This window comes from Aedes albopictus, chromosome 3 (assembly GCF_035046485.1).
Source record: "Aedes albopictus strain Foshan chromosome 3, AalbF5, whole genome shotgun sequence".
Taxonomy (NCBI): domain Eukaryota; kingdom Metazoa; phylum Arthropoda; class Insecta; order Diptera; family Culicidae; genus Aedes; species Aedes albopictus.
The window spans coordinates 40,634,415-40,653,009 of record NC_085138.1 but is presented as its reverse complement, the minus strand read 5'-3'; the positions used below and the strand labels follow the sequence as shown (position 1 = coordinate 40,653,009).

Below are 18,595 nucleotides of genomic sequence, written 5' to 3'. Positions count from 1 at the left end.
ATCCGGAATAAAGCTACGTTTGCCCATTTTACGAGCGATTCCTTGACTGAATATTACACGCATTGAGAGAGCCCAAGAAATTTCTCGAGATCTGCCTACCACCCATAATGGGTAGAAAAAAAATTGTCAGCTTATCATGAGTGGTTTGATTTAATTCAAAATGTGGGATCCGCGTGCATGGGAGAGTGTCATTCCAGCAGGTCCTTCTGGGATTCCACAGGAATTCCTACAGAGACTTACAAATTTGTTCCACGAGTTTATTTTCTGGAATTCGCAGAGAGTTTCTTGAAAAGATTCTTCCGGGGTATATTCAGAAGTTCCTTTTGGAGTTCTTTTCAAACTTTCATCTAAGATTTCTAAAGATGTTCCGTCTGGGGTTCCATCAAGAGCTCTTGCCAGGACTCCTCCAGGAAGTACTCCCAGGATTCTTCCAGAGATTCTTTTTGTGGTTTCTCCATAAATTTATTCTGAAATTTCCGTCTGTAGTTCATATGGGAGCTATATCTAAGATTCGTTTTAGAAATCCGTCAAAAATTCACTTAGGATCCAGGACTCCTTCTGGGACTTCAAGGGATTTCTTCCTGGATTTCTCAAAGAGTTCCGGGTATCCTCAAGAAATTCCATCAGAGGTCCTCCTAATAGCTTCTTTTGGTATGTCTTTGGAAATTTTCTCTTCGAATTCCTAAAGGTATTCCCGGAAAAATGGAATACCAGAAGCAACTGTTCGAGGATAACCAGAATGAATTGGTTACAGTATTTCCTTAAGGAAATTCTATATAAACTTCACGACGAATTCCATAAACAAAAAGTGTTGGAAGAATCCCAGGAAGAGTTACCAAAGAAATCCCGGAAGAAGCTCTCGGAAGAATCCCCGAAGTAGTTCATGACAGAAGTTCCCAGGAGAATTTCTGAAAGAGTTCCCGGATGAATCCCGTAAGAAACTCCTGAATAAATCCTGGAAGCAGTTCCTGGAGCAATCCCTGAAGAGATTCTTGGAGGAATTCAGGGAGGAGTTCCCGGTTCCAGAAATACCTCTTGAAAATCGAAAAAAAAACTACAGAAGACATTCCAAAAGATACAAATAAAAGAACCTCGGGTGAAAATCCTGGAGGATTTCCGGAACTTTTTGAGAAATCCAGAAATAAATTCATCGAAGTCCAAGAAGGGAATTCTGGAAGGAGTTCCTGGAGGAATCTCAAATGGAACATTTTGAGAATTTCAGAAGGGATCCCAGATGGAGCTTTTGAAAGAAAACTTACTTAATCTCAGATGGAGCTCCCTGAGGAATCACAGAAGGAAATCCTAGAATAAATGTGTGGAGAAATCACGGAAGAATCTTAGGAAAAGTTGCTGAGATAACCCTTGAATAAATTTCTGGGAGAATCTCGATATTAAATTCTAGAAAAAATATGAAGAAATCTAGATACTCCTGAAGTAATCTAAGGTATTCCTTAAGAAATCCCAGAAAAAAAACCTCTGGAAGTTCTTCCTGGTGGAATTCTGGCAAGAGCTCTTGAAAGGATCCCAAACGGTATCGCTTTAGGAATCTCAGCCGAAGCTAATGGAAGAACCCTATAGGCCTAAAGGCTAAAGGGAACATCTGAGGGTATCCTAAATAAACCCCCTGAAAGAGTCATGGAACTAATTAAGAAAAAAAAAGATAGAGCTAACAAGATAATTTGCATTTTTTCTTGTACCGACTTTTTTGAACCCTCTAAGCAGAATACCCTCTTCGATTGAGTGTAATCAGTTTCGTACCTTTTAATTCAGCCCTAATTGCTTACCCTTTGACAGATACGCGTATTTCGGTAGTCGAAATACACGTATCTGTCAAAGGATAAGCAATTAGGGCGGAATTAAAAGGTACGAAACTGATTGCATTTTTTGTTAATTGGCCGTGGAGTTCTTCAGTTGTTTGTTCACAACCATGCAATGATTTAAAGAGCAAATATCGAAATAATGTGACAACTGTTTTGCTCTTCAATGCATAATAGTAATCTTTTCTTAATCAAGCTGATCATAATTCAAAATATTCTGAACGAATTGCTTTGAGATTTTTATAGGAATTTGCTTGTTTATTTTCGACACTTTGCAGATCCCTTAAGGTAAAACTGTTTTTTTTTATTGAATAATGAAGCAATATTTTCAAAATCGGGTTTCACATGCAAGTTATTTTTTTAATTTTTTTTTATTCGTGAATTTTAACTTGGGCTAATTCTTCACACAACAGGAACATATGCAAGGATTAGGGTACCTTTTGATTTTTTTCCCTAGTAGAAAATGTTTCTCATTTTTACAAAAGCCATTTCAAAGAAAATTAAAAAAAAGGTTTCTAGTAAAAAGGAAAAACATTGTCCATTACGGAAACAAATTAGCTGATATTTGCTCTTAGTCTGTATGGACTATGGATACCGATTTTGGAAATGTTGCGCCTTGATTGAATAAAAGTTTACAACCAAAATACACGGAAATGTATCCAGTTTCGTCTTCAAGAAACTTTCAAAGTAGCTCCGGAACAATTTCTGGAGGATTTTTTGGAAGATTCCTTAAATATCTACGGAAGAATTTTTGAACGATTTTTTGAATAGTTTTCTAAGGAAAGTCTTTCTAAACAACTAGGCTATTTTCTAAAATAAATCTTTGGAAGAGTTTCCGAAGAAATTTTTGGAGGTATTTCGAAGGGTTCCGGGTCATTTGGCGAAATACCGTTTGGTTATACGTCATTTGACCGAAAGAGTCATTTCACCGAACGCCATTTGGCCGAATGCTGTTTGGCCGAAAAGGGAATGATGAACTTAAGTGATCATGATCATGTCACAATATCCGTATAACACAAAAGAACAGCCTATGATTCAAAGAAAGAAAATATCTCTAACAAAAAATACTCGCAGTTTCAATGCCAACTAATCGCTTAATGGTAGAACTAGAGAGAAAAGCCTATGATTAAAAGAAGGAAATATTTCTGATGATCATAATGGCGGCAGCTAGAATGTTTTCCAGTATTTATCAGCACCTTTGAACTCTTTTGATCATGATTCGGCTAAACGGCACACGCTATGTCTGAACCAACAGATTATAAAAATTGAATGTACATCGGGTTTCTTTCCATAGAACATCAGTAATCATGCTATAATATCATATGCGGAAACTTTTAAAATATTTCATCGGGGAAATTTTTATTTTTTCATCTTTTTCGCTGTTTTTCATACAAATTTGCATGAAATTCTCATTATCGGCTAACTTCTTTTCCATACAAAATGTATGGAAAATTTTTCACCGATAGAATATTTTGAAACCTTTTGCACATGAAAATATAGCTTGAATACTGATGTTTGGTGGAAAGAAACCTGATGTACATTCGATTTTTATAATCTGCTGGTTCAGACATAGCGTGCGGCATTCGGCGAAACGTCCCGTTCGGCCAGATGACTTTCGGTCAAATGGAGTTCGGCCAAACGACATTCGACCAAGCGGGAGGTTTTCTAAAAAGCCTTGCCAGAATTTCTGGAAAAAAATATGCCTGAATTGATTTTGATTTGATGTTGTTAGATTTATATTTTTATCGCAACTCATTAATGAAGGATTCCTGCCTGAAGGTTAGTGCAAAATTACCGAACGCACCCTGTAGACTAGAAGAGTTCATTAAAACCATTCTTAAACCAAAGGCATAAGATTTTATGATTACTCACTCAACCTCTTCTAGACAAATTGGTCATCAAAATGTTACTTAGGATGTTTTAGAAGGAGTTTCACCATTTTTCAGACTTTTTTAATCTTGCTGTTTTTTTTTGGTTAACGAGGACATGCACCCACACAGATAAAAATAATGAGATTTACAGGTCATGTAAACTTCAGTTTTGTCATGTAAACTTTGTGTTATTATGGTTTACATGATATATCAGGTAAATTTGTGTTATATGTCATGTAAACACACAGAGTCATGCTGAATTACATGACATATAATGGAAGTTTACATAATATTTTATGACTTTTACATGATATGTCATGTAAACTTCAGCGATATCCCACGCTCCAATCATGTGCATCATATGTCATAAAATTTTACATTATTTTTTCTATCTGTACACAAAAAAGTTTTTTTTTAATTTTCGGCTGAACTATATTATTTTATTTTCTTCAATGTTTCGACCATTGAGTGTGACCTTTTTCGAGGATGAAATTGTTTGTTTTTTTATGTCCATGTTTACATTATAGTCAAACTCGTGGCGAAACTTTGTCGAAGACGGGATTTTTTTTTCTAATTATTAAAGCTATGAGCAAGAACAGAATAAAAAGTAAAAACCCCTCAAAGTGTTTTTTTTAATTATTTTTTTCGGTTTAAAATGCTCAGTAAAATTTTAGATACTTCCCAGGTAACCAATAAGCATTTAAATAAGCCGTATTTCAACTTTAAAGCTGCATTATATCTGCTTGCTGTTGTATCAAATTATTATTATTATTTCTTTATTATAGAGATTTTCAGCCCTAGGCTGGTTCATCTCTTATTTGTATCAAAGGATTTCGAATGCTAAATTTACATGCCGCTTACAATCTGACAGCTTTTGTGTATCATTTCAAATTCACGATATATTTTGTTTAACAAGCATACCAACTGCTGTTTTATTACCATAAAACTGCCAAGAGAGATGAGTGATTCTAGAACTGCTACACATTGCTACTTAAATGCAGGGTTTGGAATAGTTACGCTGATTAAATGCTTATTCCTCAGACTATCGGAAATGGACACAAAATTTTATTTGGAATTCCACACTCTCGTGCTGTCGTTTCTACCCCTCTCTCTTTTCTATTTTTTTCACTACTCTTTTTTTAAAAAAAGGATAATTTACACGAAAATTTTGTATGGACAAAAGTTTAGGCGGCGAAAGGCGTGAGATGGTTAATAAAAAGTCTACGCGGTTTCTTGACAGCATCTAGATTAAGGTGGCCCACACTTATATGAAAAACAAAAATATCGAAAAATGTCAAGTCTTACCTCCTAAATCAGTTGTTTTGGACTCCCAAAAACTACGTTCAAAATTTGAGCAAAATCGGTTGAGCCTAAGGGGGCGCTCAAAACGCTTGAAGTTTGTATGGGAAAACTTGGCTAAATGTATGCAGAAATTTTAAGTTTTCGAATTTTGCCGCTAGGTGGCGCTGTAAGCGTTCAATAATCAAACGCTTTGGTATTATTGTAGGTGACTATATACCAAACAACTTTGTCGAAGACCGCAAAGTGATCCAACATCTGTGAAGAAAGTTATACCCTAGGAAAAGTGAGGATAAACTTTATTGTTATTTTTCCAATACATGTAAAGGAATAATATCAATAATGAAATCTCAATACTTTGCCTCACTTTGCCTAGGGTATAACTTTTTTCACAGCCGTCGGATCACTTCGCGGTCTTCGACAAAGTTCTTTGGCATATAGTCACCTACAATAATACCAAAGGGTTTATTTATGGAACACTTACAGCACCACCTAGCGGCAAAATTCGAAAACTTCAAATTTCTGCATACATTTGACCAAGTTTTCCCATACAAACTTCAAGCGTTTTGAGCGCCCCCTTAGGCTCAACTGATATTGCTCAAATTGTGAACGTAGCTTCTGGGAGTCCAAAACAACTGATTTAGGAGGTAAGACTTGACATTTTTCGAAATTTTTGTTTTTCATATAAGTGTGGGCCACCCTAATCTAGATCTTATCGCTGCTTGGACTAGCGTGGTTGGTTACCTCAACGGTGGTGATATGTGCCCCTTAAAATTTAAAGCAATCCCATTGACCCACATTTCCGGCCCATCACGAGAAAACCGGAATTGAGCACCGCTACAAGAGCGATGACATTTCACGACACTCGTTGACGACGACGACGGGCTAAGGCAAAACAGTACGAGCAAACATGCCAAAAACCCATTGAAACACATACCTAATTGACGGCGTCGAAAGGTGCTACAAAAATCGTGACCAAAAAAAAAAACCGGAACGAAAACCGGATCACATCTGTGTGCTGCATATTTTTCAGTTAGGTATTTTCTTCTCTTGTCGCGTTCGCAACAAGAGTCTCATCCGAATCGAGAGTGCGAATCGTCGTCGTCATCGTAGCCGGGCAGCCCTAGTTTGGCGAAGGGCCCTAAATGGTTGCTGCACACTTTCTGCTGATGGTGCATTCCACCATGATTCGTGATCGTATAAAGCGCACATGAAAATCAATTCGATGAAAACAATCCAAAGTGAACAACAATGAGCGCGAGGCGTCTGATTCAACTGGTTGTTGGAAACTCATCTGTTAAATTGCTCGGAGTCGGTCGACGGAAAGTCTCTCGTTTGTTTTCGTGGGAAGGGAAAAAAATAAGAGTTCGAGTACACCGAGGTAGGTAGGTACCGTCAAGGCACCATTCACCGTGGATCTAAGAGGATTCGGGGCAAATAAGGGCTGTCATTTGGCACCAGTCTCATAAACATTGTTGGTGCCGCTTTTAATTGCTTTCATTATAGGTTAAAATTAAAGCAATATCCACAGAAGTAGAAAAATTTTCACAAAATTTGGTGATATAGTACAATTAGTAAAGGGTAGTATGGTCGCCTAATTCCGTGGTAGGTCACCATTCACCGTGGTAGTAGGGACCCATTCACCGTGTATGAGAAATTTTATTCTACTTTGTTTAAGAATGATCAAAACAACCCAGCCAAGGGAATTTTCTTCGTTTAAATTCATTTCAAGTAGTAACTTGCAAGATTTTATTAGAAAAACGAATGTTCAAATTTTCGATTTTTTCTAGATATATGGGACAATATGGGGCACGGTAAATGGAGACCATTGATTTTTAGGGTACCCATTTACCGTGCCTTTTTGTTTCAATTAAAAAGTACGAGTAATCGTACTTTCTTGTTAAACTTACTTCGTTAATGCAAAATACATACCTGATATGTGAATTTAATTGCTTCTTGGTGGAATAAAAACGTTACTACATTTAGTTTATCGCTTAAATCACCTTAGCGCAGTTTTCGTTTTTTCACTATGAATGCAGTGAACGAGCAGAAACCCGCTTCATGTAAACACACTTTAGTGTCAAAATGATACTTTTAAATGTTTCTAATGAGCGTTTTGACATGGTAACAATACATTAGTGTTGTATTGGTGAAATTGAAGGGAAATTGTCATATCATTCAATCATAATATGGAAATATTGAAAAAATATTCGAAGGCACACGGTGAATGGAGCCCCCACGGTGAATGGCGCCTTGACGGTACCTATGGATTAATTGATTTTGCGTGGTGGGAAAACAAATCAAATTAGGTTATTCAAGTTATGTTGCGGCGCGTTGCGGTGGCGACGAGAATCGCGACGGCCAAATGGGTAAAGTAGGCTTTGGTTATATTCTAGCCCAGCTTGCTTTGTTTCAAGGTGGCAGCAGCCACCCATCTGACTCGGCTCTAACTAGTCGGTGCTGGGACAGAGGGGTTCATGTACAGAAATGAGTTCATGCGACTAGAGCAACATTTTATACAGGTATGATCTCTTATTTACCCTTTACGAAAAACGTCAAGAATACGCCTTAAATACGGAAATTGTCATGAAGAAGGTGTAGACATGACGGAGCCACACCTCGAATATCAAGAGCACAAACCTGAAGAACAAAATGTTGGTTTTCGCTGAAAAGTTGATCGATTCGTTACCCGCTGCGCTGGTTGTGACCAATCGATCAACTTATCAGTACAAATTGACATTTCAGGCCAAACATGTCTAAAGGTCCTATCTGCAGAAGAGAGGCTCTCTTTGGTGTTCCTCTCTTCCGTTAATATCTCAGCTGTTTATTTGTATTATGATTGTCTCCTTGCATTGATCGAAGGTCAAAACAATCGTCATTTGATTTGTACTGTAAAAATAGTTAAAAAGTGTACCATTACATTGCAATAATTGAAAGAGAAAGTAAACAAAGAGAGCCTTTAAAATGCAGATAGGACCTATTGAAATGTTTGGCCTGATTTGGTTCTTCAGATTTGTGCTCTTGAAACTCGAGGTGTGGCTTTGTGATATCTTCACATTAAATCATGATGATTGTGAACCTGTGCCGCGGTCTGTACAAGGCGAGCGATTGCATCATCATCTCGTTTTTCTTTTCGTGATTGACTCGCATTCTGGCGTGTCGAACGCTATGTTTGCCTATAATTTGAAGAGCACCAGTACATAGGTCAGGCATGGATTAAGGCCGCACGGGACGACGTGTAATTTTTCCTATCTTCCCTCTCTTTCTAACAATTTGCCTCGCGATTTTGAAGAAGCAAATATCAATTTCCACTGCACTGACGTAGCTGCAACTTTAGTCGATTGTGCACTACAAGTGAGCAAATGAACGATAAAATTTTTAGTGAATAATATGAAGTAGAAGTTGAGATTTGCATCTTAATAACGACAGAGCAATGGCGGACGATTCAACCATCGTCCCGTCCGGCCTTAAGAATTGTGGGAGTTCGGGGCCAGAGCGGATGTGAAGGCCCCTTGGAGTTACAAAAGCGATGAGCATTGCGTGGTCGATGCGGAGAGTAGGAAAACAGCCGATGTAGTTAATTCATTCATTGGCGCAGTTGGTGGAAGTCGCATTCTGAAAAACGTTTTAATTCAGCGCAGTGATGTGATTGCAGATCGTCTAAAAGGAAAATTGTGAGATATTTTTGCGATTGAAATGGTTTCAAGAAAAGTTGTAGAGATCAGTGGAGATCGTTGTGATGTGTGCTGTGATTATTTTGAACGGAAAGATGAGTAGGCTGAGAATGATCCGAATTCAGAGCAAAAAAATATATGCAAGCAAAACGGAATTCCAGTAGGCTCATCAAGCGATGTGTAGGCTGCGAACGAACCAAGAAAAGTGCAAAAGATCAGGCAAATAGGAGTTCCAGCAGGCTCATCAAGTGATGAGTAGGCTGTGAATGATCCAAGATAAAAGCAAAAAAGCAAGCTAAACGGTGTTTCAGTGGCTGACCCAGTGTGGCGAATAGGTTGGGAATGATCCAGACTAAGAAAAACCCAGATTAATCCACCTAGTGGTGATAGTGCCTTTCTCGCCGAATTTGTACTTATAAACTTTCCGTCGACGTTAGCCAAAATGTTCCTGAATCCTGAAAACACTTTATATAGAAAAGCAACAATTTTTCAACGGCAAAAGAGTGTGGTTTCGGAGGCAATGTGGAAATGCCGCTTTTTTCATTCGGCCGGCCGCGTTGTTCGTCGATTTTATTGTGCTCATCTCGCCGGTCGAGAAGAAATCCGGGCGCCGATAAGTGAATCGCGTTCAGTGTATTTCTGTGTGGAATAGACTAAAGGTTTCTGCTCCCTAGTGGAGTGGAGACGCGCGATACAATTTTATTTTTGGCTAGTTTTTGCGTCGAAAAACAGTCGAGCACTTGACACTGAAGAAGTCTGTAAGTCACAGACGAAATAGGCCTATCTGTCCGAAGATAAGCACAGTAGTAGAATTAAAAGGAATTTGCTCGTCCTTTCTAGTTTTCTTTAAAAGAGTTATTCATTTTTTATTTTCTTTTGCAAAAGTGAAGTATTAGTGAAGTGTTTTTAAATTAAACTAGAGTCTGAAGTAACAAGTTCTACTAAAAGCTCTAAAGTAATAGTAAAGAGTCGAAAAGTGGTCGGTTGTTAACGCCGGTTTGTGTATACTGATCCATTGTCAAATCATATCACCAACCATAGGTGACTCCCGGACTGACAATGTACCTTACCCTACTAACAAAAATTCCTTCCTGAGACAAACGTGGAGATGCAGCGATTCGCGGTCTTTATAACAACGTTTGTCTTACTAACATTCCCTTCCATCCTCGATGACCGTAAGGACGTGGCGGGCGCCGTTATTGACCTTATTAAAGTTGAGAGTTCTCGAACTGTGTACATTGAGAATAGTAAGCTAGTCCCAAGCCCTATTCATTGGTTCCCTGTGCAATTTCGATTGCTCTGGTCAATCACGGAGTAGCAACTACGAATTGTGCGGTCATCTATGCTCATGCTCATGCTCACATATTCCGATGTAATGTTCAACGGCAAAACAGAGCTGAAAAACAACAGACCTCTCAGTTGGCTGCTTGACCACCTTAACCCAAGTCGTGTATTGGGGTCATTATGACTCCATTTCATGCACTACTGGGTGAGCGTCAGCTAATGCATGAACAGTTTGGTCAGCTAATGCATGCATGATTTTGGTTTACTTCTATTAAATCACTTCCGATGGAACACCCGCAACCTATTCTGAAATATTATTACATGTTCTAGATGTGGCCTGAGACAATTGTCATGTTGATCGTTCATCAGATTATCAAAAACGCCGCTATGGTTTAGTTCCCTTTTATATTTTACCACTTCCGGTGGGTTACTCGTCTCGTCGCCAGTTCTGGAACACTACCAGTTCTCCCAAATATGGTCTGAGACTATTTGTTGGCTAACCGTTTATCATGTTACTGAATAATCATTGATATGTCACATGTATTGGTTCTCCTTTACATTTGTCCATTTCTGGCGGGACGCCCGGAATCGGTTCCGTAACACACTGATATGGCTTGCGTTCATTTCCTATAGTCTCTTAAATAGTCTGAGCCTATTTGCTTGCAAACGTTTATTAGGTTATCAAAAAAGCCGCGCTTTGCTGTGTCGCATGCATGGGTTGGGTACAATTTTACATTTAGGGGCTGTCCATAAACCACGTGGTCATTTTTTTGGGACTTCTCAACACCCCACCCCCCCCCCCCCCGCGTGGTCATTAATGCATACAAATTTATTTTTTCTTCCATACAAAATGGTCATTGGCCGAACCCCCCCCCCCTCCTCATGACCACGTGGTTTATGGACAGCCCCTTAGCCGCTTTCGGAGGGAAACCCGGAACTAGTTTCGGAACCACTGACAGTCCATAATATGGTCGTAGCATTCTTCCTTGATAACCGGTCATCAAGGTGTCGGAAAAGCCATGATTTTATGTGCCGCATGCAAAAGTTTGTCAAATTTTATATACGGCTACTTCCGGCGGAACTCCCGCAACCGGTTCCGTAACGCTACTGGTTCAAATATGGTCTTAGTCTTTTTTTATGCCAACCTTTCATTGGGTTATCCAAAAAGTCGCGCTTTGATATGTCGCATGCATGGATTTGGTTCACTTTTTTATTTGGACACTTCCGGCGGGACATCCGGAATCGGTTCCGGAACCCAACCGGTTCAGATATGGTCTGAGACTGTTTTATTGCTAACTGTTCATCAGGTTATCGAAATTGCGGTAATTTGATGTGTCGCGTGCATGGCTTTGGTTCACTTTTATATTTGGCCACTTCCGGCGGGACACTCGGAACCGGTCCCGCATCATAACCGGTTCAGATATGGTCTGAGACCGTTTTCTTGCGAATTGTTTATCCTGTTGCCGAAATTGCCGCAATTTGATGTGTCGCATGCATGGCTTTGGTTCACTTTTATATTTGGCCACTTCCGGCGGGACACCCAGAACCGGTTCCGGAACACTACCGGTCCAGATATGGTCTGAGACTGTTTTGTTGCTACTATTCATCAGGTTATCCAAAATGCCACAGTTTGATGTGTCGCATGTATGTGTTTGATCCATTTTTATGTATGGTCCCTTCCAAGAGTACTGGTCCGGAACACCTAAATGGCCATAACTCCGGAACGGCTGGACCGATCCGAACCATTTTCAATAGGAAACAATGGGATCAGATTACACGTCGAATGAACCATCGGTCATTAAAATCGGTTGAGGTTTACTGCCAAAAAGTGATGTGAGTGTTTTTGTACACATACACACATACACACATACATACACACACACATACACACACACATACACACACACAGACATCACCTCAATTCGTCGAGCTGAGTTGATTGGTATATGTGACTCGACCCTCCGGGCCTTCTATCGAAAAGTCATTTTTGGAGTGAACATATAGCCTTTCCAGTACACTTAGTGTACGAGAAAGGCAAAAAAGGAAGGAAACAGTTCCAGTAACCTCATCAAGTGATGAGTAAGTTAAATTTGGATTGGATGTATATAGGATTTGGATTGGATTTGAACAAGCTTTTGATTGATTTGGATTTGGAGTAGATTTGGTTTAGATGCGAATGGACTACCAGTTTGGCGCGCCCCACAGTTGATCAGCAGGAGTAAATTCATTTTATTTTGTATGGCGAAAAGCATCTAAACTCGAAGTTTTCGAAACGGAAAGCTTTTACCGAAAAAAATATTTGGTAGGCACCAAACCGGTCATCATTGTGCACAACCGCTACCAAATATTTTTTTCGAATAATGTGTTCCACTTCGAGAATACGCCATTAGATGCTATTCGCCATACAATATTTTTGCGATTTACTTTTAGCGATTTTTCGCGCATAGAAGCTAGCGCCACATTGGTCGACACGGAGAGTAGGAAAACAGCCGATGTAGTTAATTCATTGGATTTGGGTTAGATTCAAATGAATTAACTACATCGGCTGTTTTCCTACTCTCCGCATCAACCAATGTGGCGCTAGCTTCTATGCGCGAAAAATCGCTAAAAGTAAATCGCAAAAATATTGTATGGCGAATAACATCTAAAGGCAAATTTATCGAAGTGGAATACATTATGCGAACAAATATTTGGTAGTGGTTGTGCACAATGGTGACTACTATTAAGCCTACCAAATATTTTTTTCAGTAAAAGCTTTCTATTTCAAGTAATTTAAGTTTAGATGCTTTTCACCATACAAAATAAAATTGATTTACTCCTGCTGATCAACTGTGGGTGTGCGCCAAGCGGGTAGTCCATTGAAATGGGTTTAAATTGGATTTGGATAAGATTTGGATATGGATTGAATTTGGATTGGATTTGAATTAAATTTGGATTGGATTTGGATTGGATTTATATTGGAACTGGATTGGATTTGGACATGATTTGGGTTGAATTTAGATTATATTTGGATTGGATTTGGATTGCAATTGAATTGGATTTGGATTGAATTTGGATTCGATTTGAGCTAGTTTTGGATTAGATTTGGTTAGGAATTAGATTGGATTGGATTTGAATTGCATTTGAATTGGATTGAGATTGGATTTGGATTAGACGTGAACTTGATTTGGATTAAATTCATTTTGAAATGGATTTAATTTGGATTGGATATGAATTGGATTTAGATTGGATTTGGATTGCATTTGGATTGGATTTAGATTGGTTCTGGAATTGAGATTGGATTCACTTTGAAATTGATTTGAATTGGTTTTGGATTAGATTCGAATTGGTTTTAGATTGGATTTGGATTACATTTGGATTGGACTTGGATTTGTTTAAAATTTGGATTGGAATTGGATAAGATGCAAATTGGGTTTGTATTAGATTCAAATTGAAATGGATTTAAATTGGATTTGGATAAGATTTGGATATGGATTGAATTTAGATTGGATTTAGATTAGATCTGGATTAAATTCAATTTGAAGTGGTTCTCTATTGGATTTTCATTAGATTTGAATTGGATTCAGATTGGATTTGGATTACATTTGGATTGGATTGAGATTGGATGCGGATTAGATGTAAATTTGATTTGGATTAAATTCACTTTGAAATGGATTTAATTTAAATTAGATTTGAATTGGATTCAGGTTGGATTTGGACTGCGTTTGGATTGGATTTGGAATTTAGATTTGTTTCATTTTGAAATGGATTTAAATTGAATTTGAATTAAGATTAAATTTTGATTGCATTTGGATTGGATTTGGATTGGACTTGGATTTGTTTTGGATTTGGATTGAAATTGGATAAGATGCAAATTTTATTTGGATTAGATTCAAATTGAAATGGATTTAAGATGGATTAGATTTGGATATGGATGCAATTTGGATTGATTTTGGATTAAATTTGAATTTAATTTGGATTGGATTGGGTTTGTATTGGAACTGGAATGGATTTGGATAATATTTGGATTGAATTTGGATTATATTTGGGATTTGAATAGGATTTGGATTGGATTTGGATCGGATTCAATTTGAAATGGATCTAAATTGGATTTTGATTAGATTTGGATTGCATTTTAACTGGATTAAGATTGGATTTGGATTGGATTTGAATTGTATTTGAATTGGAATTGTACTGGAACTGGATTGGGTTTGGATTGGATTTGAATTAGATTAGATTTTGATTAGATTTTGTTAAGAATAAGAATGAATTGGATTTGGTTTGGGTTTGGAATGAATTTGGATTAGATGCGAATTGGATTTGGATTAGGTTCAATTTGAAATGGATCTAAATCGGATTTTGATTAGATTTGGATTGAATTTGGATTGGATTTAGATTGGATTCAAATTGAATTTGGATTCAGATTGGATTTTGATTTTATTTAGATTGGATTTTGATTTGATTTGGATGAGCTGCGAATTGGATATGAGTTAGATTCAATTTGAAATGGATTTAAATAGGATTTTGATTAGATTTGGATTGGATTTGTATTAGATGCGAAGTGTATTTAGATTAGAACCTGAAAGAACAACCTATTTGAAAAAGAAGGAAACATCGCAGATGGAGTTACCACCTGGCTGGCCACCAATCAGTTCTATAATTTCATATGTAACCAAATATTAATGCATCTTTTCGGTTAGTACTGCTCAATCTATCTCAAACATCTTTTCGGTCAAATGACCTTCGGTAAAATGTCTAGACGAAATATGAAAATAATACCTGGTGAATCAATTTACCACCCATGCAATGACAGGTAACACAATGCATAATCGACATTTGAAGAAAAAAAAATTAAAAATAAAAACGATTCTGGGAAATGTCCTTTTCTGGGGAACGGCATTCTGGGGAATGTGTCATTCTGGGGATTTCCTTTCTGGAGAATATTCTGGGGAAAGTAATTCTGGGGTTTGGCTTTCTGGCCCTACAACCTATTTTAACATATAAATGAATAGCATCGTTAAAAATTGCTTGTTTTTAGATAAACCGAGCTGTACTAAGTCTTAGACAAAGTTTTTGCGAATGGAGTTCCTTATAACAATGTCAAAAATAGTTGTGATTGAATGCTTTTAGCGTCACCTAGTTGCAGGAAGCTGAAGCTGTGTTATTCCTGCTTTTATTTTTGTCTGTTTTTCCATAAATATTTCAAACTCGTCGAGCATCCCGTTTAAAATTATCAATTTTCCAAAAATTTTGCTGAAGCTTCCCAGGTAACCAATAAGCAGTTGAAGTTGCATATATTTAATGTATTTCGCGTTTACAGCATGTTATTTAATGCCAAACTGCCGTATATGCGCCATAAGTGCTACTAAAATGCAGGTTTTGGCCCAATATACGGCTGATTGCTTAACCTTCCTGTCCCTCCGATTGTCAAAAATAAAAACAAATGTTTTTCTCCTGCTCATTTTCCCCGCTTCTTACCTATAATAATTTTAGACGAATATTTGGAAAGGGCCTATCTGCTTTGCGTATACAAATATGATTTTGTCTCTGTAGGGCCCATCTGTATCCACCCACGCACATCAACACCCTTATCAGAAAGAGTGTTTTTCAAGCCCAGGCACTCAAAATAAAGCATAAAACTTCTCTAACTTGATCTATTTATGTTAAGCTCTGTATAATTTGTCATCATTTGTGTATATTTTTCATTAGAAAAGTAGTCATTAAACCAACTTTGTGCAATAGAATCGTTCTTATGAGAAACAGAGATAATCATAAAAGTGACTCACCTCCAGCTTCACCGAGTAGTCGTCGATCAGCTTCTCCTGCTGCTTCTTCAGCTCCTCGTTCTTCTCGAGCAGGGCCTTCCCGAGCTCGGCCGCCAGCAGCAGATCGGCTTCCTTCTGGTGCAGCTGGGCCCAGACGTCCTTGTCGGAGATCTGACCGCTGTCGGGCGGCCGCGTCTCCATGTCGATGATGTAGTCCTCGAGTGTCGGCTTGGACCTGCTGTGCTTATCCATTCAGGATGCCGCACCGGGGTCGGAACAACACAGATGAGAAACCAATTCTTTTACTTTTTTTTCGGTCGGTCAGGGCCGAACTGGGCGGCACGTGACGAGCACCCTCTTTTTGATGGGTATTAGGGGGTCTCTTGGTGGAACTCTAATGTGTGGAGTCTACGGTTTCACTTTCGACGACGGAGCAATGGTGAGGGGCGAGCGAGTGAGAAGGTTAGATGAAATGCAGTTTTTTTTTTGTTTTGTATGAGCGAGGCACAGATGTTAGTCACACGTGGCATCCGATTCGGTTTTGGGTGGGTTATGATGGATCGCGGTCTATTAATTCACGGCATTCGCAGCGAGTTTCTTCACGCTCTCATTTTTTGTTTCTTCGATACGTCTCACGGCTGATGCATCGGGCGTCAACACTTTATACACGAGCGCATTCTCCTAATTATTCAACAAACCCGACAATACGAGGCGGCGACGACGCCTACTGCGGTTGAGTTCACCTCTTTGCTGTCAACACTTTTGAGTTAAACTTTTCATCACTGCACGCTTCCTGAAACTGCAAATCAAGTTTCAATAAAATTGAAAATTGCCAAAAAGTAAAGTAAATCTCTAATCTCACAAACAACGTCTCTCTACTAGTAGCATCCGTAAACGTGCGTCCCACGCTTTCTTCCTGCGTTTTTACTACGCTCGCGCTCTGGCCATTAAATAATTCAACCAATGCAGATACACTTTTTCTAGCTTACCACCGATGATGAATGAAAATCGTACATTTTATGCATTTTGTTTTCCTGGCTCCCATCATTACCGCGGTGCATTATTCATTACTCACTATCTAAACAACAACGCAAAGAACATCAAGATCATGACTTTTCCCGCTGCGCTGCTGGCTGATTGAGATAAAAGTTTTTCTCAAGACATTTACCGATGTGAGTGCAATTTTTCGTTTTTCTCCAACGCATTGCTTTGCGCGCTGCAAAAACCATCGCGCCGCGTCGGGGTGGGTCCAAATTGGCGTATGAACGTCTTTCTGTTCAGATTGATCGTAGTACCCAAGCAACACACATGTTATATATTAGTTACGACAGCGCAAGTTTTGGTTGTATAGAAGTTTATTTGACGTTATTTTAACACAATGTTAGAATTACGTAAAATTAACTTCTATACAACCAAAACTTGCGCTGTCGTAACTAATATATAACATGTGTGTTACTTGGGTAGTCTAGCATTACCTGGATCTGGTGATGAGATTGCATCGAATCGTAGCAATGGATTACTGCACGAATTTATTCTGGCCTGCTTACTCTCACACGAAATTTGACGTTTGAGCGGTGTCTGCACCTCTCAAACGTCAAATTTTCTGTGAGAGTAAGCAGGCCAGCATAACTTTGTGCAGTGGACCATAGGTTACTGTGCTTTCATTTTCTTATGCATGTATAATGAAAAATCTTGAATTTAGGTAATCATATACATAACTAGCTGTTCCCGGCAAGCTCTGTCTTGCCTAGAACGTTTTTTTTTGACTTCTCTCAAAACCAAATCCCCGTTCAAAATGTACGAAAAATCGATTTTCCAAAAACCATATTTTCATTGCCTTCTGCCTCATAAACCTTCCTTGGGTGAAAATTAATAGAAAAAAAACAAAGGCGACCGAAATGCGCGGTCCCACGTATGCCACTGCAGTTTTATATATGTCTCAAGGTCGATTTCTTCACCTCGGCTTAGCAGGTAAGCCAGGCTTACTCATATAGTTAAGCCTGGTTTAACGCTTAAGCCAGGGTGAAGAAATTGGCCCTCAGTGGAAAAATAAAAAAATGCGTTTTTTTTCTAAAGATGGCTCATCATTCCCTTCAAAGATTTCGATAAGAATGCCTCTAGAGATTTTTTCAAGGTATGAATGAAACCTGTTACATTTGGAATTCCACCAGCGAATCCTCTTTTTGTTGGATTAATCCGAGGATTTCCCAAAGATTTCCACCACGTTTTTCAGCAATTTCTCCAATAGACAGGTATTTTCCTCTGAATTCCCCCAGAATTTTATGTAGATTCCTCAAAGACTTATCTAGTAATTTCTCTAAGAATTCCTCCATAGATTCTTACAGAGATTTTTTCCAGAAATTTCTCTACGCATTTCCTCAGGTATTGTTCTAAGGATTTCTCAAGAGTTTTCTCTAGGAATTCCTCTAGAGGTGTAATTCCTCTACGAGGCTATGGATTTCTTCAGGGACTCATCAATAGCTTTAGAGAATTCTCAATAAACTACTTCAGGAACTGATATACGATCGACTATATGGTAAGTGTCGAAACGTTGGGAAAATATAGAACGTCGTTAATTAAATAAAGACTGAGTAGCCAAAAACTAGTAACTACTTCAAGAATTATCTAAGGATTTTACTAAGGATTCCTATAGAGCTTCCTCCCTTCCTCCAAAGGTTTTATTTTAAAGATTCTTTTATGTATTCCCTCACGGATTCCTTTAAGTATTCCTCTAGAGATTCGCTAGGGTATTCTCCAAGTATGTCTCTAGGCAACCATCCAGCAATTCCTCTATTTCCAGATACTTTTCTTTGAATTTCTTCTAGAATTTCTCCAGGGATTACTCTCTAGGAACTTACATAGGGATTTCCATAAAGATTCCTCCAGAGATTTCCTTAGAGATTATT

At 38.4% G+C, this 18,595-nt stretch overlaps 1 protein-coding gene across 10 annotated transcripts in view; it reads right to left on the bottom strand.

Annotated features, from left to right (window-relative positions):
- The window catches only part of LOC109415714 (bicaudal D-related protein homolog), a 389,546-nt gene that overhangs the window by 93,443 nt on the left and 277,508 nt on the right, over positions 1-18,595 (bottom strand). For 3 of the 10 annotated variants that reach the window (XM_019689643.3, XM_029868469.2, XM_062855601.1), the window contains exon 2: positions 15,711-16,108. In XM_019689643.3, coding sequence (XP_019545188.3) covers positions 15,711-15,941 — 231 coding nt within the window. In that variant the 5' untranslated portion in view covers positions 15,942-16,108. Of the gene's footprint in view, positions 1-15,710; positions 16,489-18,595 lie in introns of all 10 variants that reach the window. The other 7 variants (XM_062855603.1, XM_019689645.3, XM_029868449.2 and 4 more) reach the window with 6 other exon arrangements.